This window comes from Microtus ochrogaster, unplaced genomic scaffold, assembly GCF_000317375.1.
Source record: "Microtus ochrogaster isolate Prairie Vole_2 unplaced genomic scaffold, MicOch1.0 UNK110, whole genome shotgun sequence".
Classification (NCBI taxonomy): domain Eukaryota; kingdom Metazoa; phylum Chordata; class Mammalia; order Rodentia; family Cricetidae; genus Microtus; species Microtus ochrogaster.
Window position 1 is genome coordinate 460625 of NW_004949208.1, and position 5574 is coordinate 466198.

At 44.5% G+C, this 5574-nt stretch overlaps 1 protein-coding gene across 1 annotated transcript in view; it reads right to left on the reverse strand.

Moving 5' to 3' along the window:
• Rad54l (RAD54 like) overlaps window positions 1-5574 on the reverse strand; it is a 28141-nt gene that overhangs the window by 12176 nt on the left and 10391 nt on the right. The window contains exons 5-9 of the mRNA XM_005371488.3: window positions 4201-4261; window positions 2879-3014; window positions 2395-2464; window positions 1970-2258; window positions 1637-1761 (exon numbers count right to left, since the gene is read on the reverse strand). Coding sequence (XP_005371545.1) covers window positions 1637-1761; window positions 1970-2258; window positions 2395-2464; window positions 2879-3014; window positions 4201-4261 — 681 coding nt within the window. The remainder of the gene's footprint in view (window positions 1-1636; window positions 1762-1969; window positions 2259-2394; window positions 2465-2878; window positions 3015-4200; window positions 4262-5574) is intronic.

Sequence of the window (5574 nt, forward strand, 5' to 3'; positions counted from 1 at the left end):
AAAAAAAAAAAAAAAAAACAGGCAGCTGAGAGAGTCAAATGACCTTCCTTCCTTCCTTTTTTTTTCTTTTTCTTTTTGTCTGTATTAACTACTCTGGCTGTCCTGGAACTTGATTTGGATTTGTAGACCAAGCTGTCCTCAAACTCACAGAGATCTGCCTGCCTCTGTCTCCCGAGTGTGGGATTAAAGGTCTGCACCACCACCTGGCTTTTTTTTTTTTAATAATTTATCTTTATTTTATGTGCATTGGTGCTTGCCTGCATGTATATCTGTTTGAGGGTATCAAAACTGTAGCTGCAGATAGTTGTGAGCTGCCATGTGGATGCTGGGAATTGAACCTGGGTCCTCTGGAAGGGCAGCCAGTGCTCTTAACTGCTGAAACAGTTCTCCAGTCTCTGAATGCTTTTTAAATGTTTTTTTCATTAATGTGTACGTGTGTCTGCATGAGTTCATTTGTACATGTTTGCAAGTGTCTGCAGAAGCCAAAAAGTGCTAGATACTATAGAACTGAAATTATATCTATGGTTAGGAGCCACCTCATGTGGGTGCTAAGAACCAAACCCATGACATCTTTAAAATCAATGTCTTAGTAACTATTCTATTGCTGTGTAAAGACATCAAGACCAAATTAACTCTTATAAAGAAAGCATTTAACTGGTATCTTGCTTACAGTTTCACAGGGTTAGTTCATTATCATCATGGAGGCACTGGAGCAGTAGCTAAGAGCTACATCCTGATCTGTAGGCAGAAAGACTGGGCCTGGCATGCATGGGCTTTTGAAACTTCAAAGACTACCCCCAGTGACACACTTCCTCCAACAAGATCACACCTCCTAATCCTTCTAAATCCTTTCAAACAATTCTACTCCCCAGTGACTAAGCCTTCAAATGTATGAGCCCCGAGGAGGGTCACTCTTACACCAAGCCAATCAGCAAGCAGTCTCGGTTGATGAGCCGTCACTTTAGCCCTGACCCTTGCCTCGGCCTTTTGAGTTTCTAGGATTATAGGCTTATGCCACCATCCCTAGGTAACACACTAGACTTTCTTATCTCTGTGCTTCTAACCATTCAAAGATCCCTAACCTAGAATAAAAACCATCCTTACCAGACACCGAGATAAGAGCTTCTCCCCAATCAACTCACTGAGTCCCCACAATAACCAGATGAGGCAGGTATTTTCCAGATGCAGAAACACAAGCTCACATGGTTAAATCACTTAAGAGTAAGGTCATACTACTGTTAGGTGGCAAAGCCAGGATCTAAATAAAGTCCTTCTTTGGTCTTAAGATTACTATTTAGAGGGGGAAAATACCAATTGGCCCACAGTACCAAAACCCTCCTCAGAGTTTCATTTGTTTGAGATAGTGTCTAATTCTGTAGTCTTGGCTGGCCTAGAACTCTCTATAGTAGACCAAGCCAAAACTCAGACATCCACCTGTCTCTGCCTCCCGAGAGCAGCTTTCCTCAACTGTACACACTGTTTCATCCCTCTACGGCAAACCTGCGCCATGGGTTCTCCCGCTCACTTGATCCTCTAGTGTGGCATCTCTATTCCTGGCATGCCTCACTGCTAGTAATGTTTAGTGAAGACTCTGACATCCTGATCTTCTACCATCTAGACTAGAAGTGTTAAGTACCTCATCACATATGACCAGTCCAACATTTCCTTTTTTAAGGACTCCAACATGAAGGCGGAAAGTCTCATAGGAAATGATGAGAATGGGAGAAGGCACTCGAGCTCCACGCTGGTTCATAAATCCTTCTACAACAGAACAGTGTCAGGACAAATCAGCAGCTCTCAAAGAAAAATAGTCTGATAGTTGTTTAACAAAGCCTTGAAAAAATTGTGCTGTTTTTCAATGGCAATTTTCCCACTTGTCCCCACACTGCCATCAACACTGGCCACAAGTGAACACACAAGTAAAAAGCCTGGGTGGAAGAGTACAGCCTTGTTTGTTAAAGCTCCATACCCAGTTTTCGGTCTATCTCGTCCTTAGAGCCTCCGTCGATGGCTAGAGGTTGGATCCTCCCGCCAAGCCATTTCCCAACCTCATTGTACCAGTTCTTCACCAAGCTGGAAGGTGACACTACCACTGCTTTCTCAATTTCAGGCTTGCACTCTGGGCTCTGGCGTAAAAGTGTCCACATTAACGTGATGCACTGTAGTGTCTTTCCCAGGCCCATCTCATCAGCCATGATGCAGCCATGGCTTCCCGGGATTCGACGACTGGTGACACACTCCCATAGGAACTTCACTCCCTGAGGAATAACACCGTTCAGTCCACCTGACACCTGCTTAGCCCCAGCCACACGCCCTTCCCCTGGCCCTCATTTACCTCTCTCTGATGAGGCCGCTTAGCCCCAGCCACACGCCCTTCCCCTGGCCCTCATTTACCTCTCTCTGATGAGGCCGCAACACCTTACTGAGAATAGGGTCAACAACCACGTGGACAGGGAGTTTTTCCCTGAGAAAACAGCAGGAAAAAATCCGATTCAGGCAAGGTCAATCCTCAGGAAGTGGTATCTGCAGGCCCAGAAGGTTGATTACACCTTCTCCCCGCAAGGAATAAACCACAGTGAGGAGGAGTCAAAAACATCAGAAAGGTTGACACTCCTGTCCTCACCCCATCACTTGCCCCTCCAAATGAGCATGGCAGAAGGCAGAGAGGAACCCCCACAACCTGAACACTACCACACAGTCAGTCTCCCACAATCTCCTTCCCAACCACTTGTTCTGAATATTGTGCAGTTGCCATGACAGCTCTAGCAGCCTATGACAATTCCAAAGGAGGAAAACAAATCACAAACACCCTCCCATCCTTCTAGGCACGTATACTTACAGTGGACTAGAACTACTCAAAAAATACCAATGTGCATACTTGTCAAGCTTCAGCTGGTCATGGACGCTTAGTGGGGGAGGCTCATACAGAACCAAGGCACCTTCTTCCAGAGGATCATGGAGGGCACGACGGACACCAGTCCTTTTCAGGCCCAATGCACGAGAGCCCAGAGGACCTAGAAATCAGCAGTTCATCTGTGAGCTAACCCGCTATAATCAGGCACGGCAGCAAGCCAAACTGAAATGCCCGTCTTTCATGTACCTTTCTGAATCCCCATGGCCTTCTTTCCCTGAATCCTTCAAACCATCTGTGCATCTATTTGACCATTATCTTGTCAGTTCTCAAGCGTTTTTCCTAATTTATTTCTCTGGAAACTACAAACTTCTGGAGGGCTTTATCAAGTTCATCTCAAGTCAACTGTAGCAAGGTATAAAACTCAACAGAGGCCTTTCCTATGTGAGAACTTGAAAGCTGGCTGCTTCCCTCCCCATCCCCGTTCAGGCACAATGCAATGTCCTACACAAGACAAAGGAAAACTGTGGACATCAGACCTCCCACAGTCAAACTTAGGAAAGAGTTAGCACTGAACATGCTTAAACTGAATGAAGGCCAGAGTCATTAGCCACTGCCCCACGAAGATGAAGGACATTGGTCTTGGCAGTCCCTGCTAAACGCAGTATAGCCTTCTTCACACAAGCCTCAGGAGGATCACGTCAAACACATTCACCCATGGACTGACATCTTCAATTCCCAGGTTAGCATATAAATCTTTAATCTATTCAGGCACATTGACACAAATGACAAAAACAAAAAACTGAAAAGATGTGCATGGTAGCGCACAGTTGTAATCCCATCACTTAGGATCCTGAGGCAGGAGAATTACTGTAACTCTGAGGCCAGGCTGGGTTACAAAACAAAAGCCTGCATCAAAACAAACAGACGCTGGAGGTGTCTAAGCAATTAAGAGCGTGCTTTGCTCTTCCAAAGAATCTAGGTGTGACGCCCAGCACCCACTTCAATCAAGTCACAAGTACAGATAACTCCAGCTTCTGAGATCCAATGCCTCTGACCTTCTCAGGTGGCCAAATGAACACACGTGCACGTGTACACACACACATAGCATATGCTCACACAGACACATACACATGATTAAAAATAAAAAACTACAGGCATAGTAGCACAGCACTTAGGAGGCAGAGGCAGGCAGACCTTGGTAAACTCAAAGCCTGTTAGCCTAGTCTACAAAGCAAATTCCAGGCCACCCAGGATTACACAGTGAGACCCTGACTCAACCAAAACACAAAATAAACTTTAACAAAAAAACAACGACCAAATAAGAAAACTAATAATTTCCATTTTACCTTGGTAATTTGGAATGGGGACCTTGAAAGGCTTTGACAAAATGCTTCGAATAAATGCTTCCTAAAAAGAAAAAGAAAAACAGGAATTCAGGAGATGTTATAGATCAATAAATAGTCTAACGTTCTACTTCTGGTATTATTATCTCATTCACTTTATTTTGTGTATGGGTGTTTTGTCCCTCTTCCTTACCACAAAGCTAACCTCCCAACCACAAATAAATTTGTTGCTGCATTAGTTCTGACAACTATTTAATTTTCATAAATCCATATCAGCTTTCTTGAAAATTAAACAGCCTGCCAGGCAGTGGTGGTGTATGCCTTTAATCCCAGCACTTGGGAGGCAGAGGCAGGCTGACTCTGTGAGTTCAAGGCTAGCCTGGTCTACAAGAGCTAGTTCCAGGACAGCTAGAACTGTTACACAGAGAAACTCTGTTTCGAAAAGACAAAAAAACAAACAAAAAAATTAAACAGCCCAAAGATTAGAAGTCACATAGGCAGTAGCCATCAGTAGAATATGAACAGAAAAATGACAAAGATGACTAATAAGAGCTAAGCCTCTCTCTTTCATAATGTCACAATTAGGAGGCAAGGCTACAGTCTATGTATGCCAGGCTAGCCTCAAATTTTCAATTCTCCTGCCTCAGCTTCCTGAGTTCTGAGATTATAGGCATGTACCACCACATCTAGCTTCCTCACGATTTAGTCCTCACTAAGAGCCCTATGAGGGCTATGAGTTGCTGTTATTCAAGGCAAGCACAAAGATATAAAGCTATAATCCTAGGATTTAGGAGAATGAGCAAGGACAATACTGAGATTGAAGCCAGCCCAGGTAAAACCTTGTCCCCAAAAGAAAATTAAGCCAGGTTACTCAGAATTTGAGAGGCAGAGGCAGGAAGATCAGAAGCTCAAGATTATCTTTAGCTACACAGTAGGCTTTGAGGCCAGCCTGGGCTACATGAGACCCTGTTTCATAAAGGGGGAAAAGATGCCTAGAGAAAGAGCTCGACAGTTAAGAGTACTTTCTGCTTTTCCAGAACTCAAGTTCTCCAGCTCCATGGGATCCAGCGCCCTTGTCCGGCCTATCCCTGTCCCTATACACATGGCATACATTCACATTCCTACACACTCTCTCTCTCTCTCTCTCTGTCTCTGTCTCTCAGAAAGAAAAAAGAGAAGGAAAGAAGGAAAGAAAGAGAGACAGAAAAAGGTGCTTACTGTCACACTCAACAAACAGTTGGCTCCCAGGATCCACAAGCTGTCCTCTGCCCTCCCTAAGAGCCGCAGCACGTGCACACCTACACTTACACAGTACAAACAGCACGTGTAAGTGTGTACAGTGTGTAAGTGTGTACAGTGTGTGTGTACAGTGTGTAC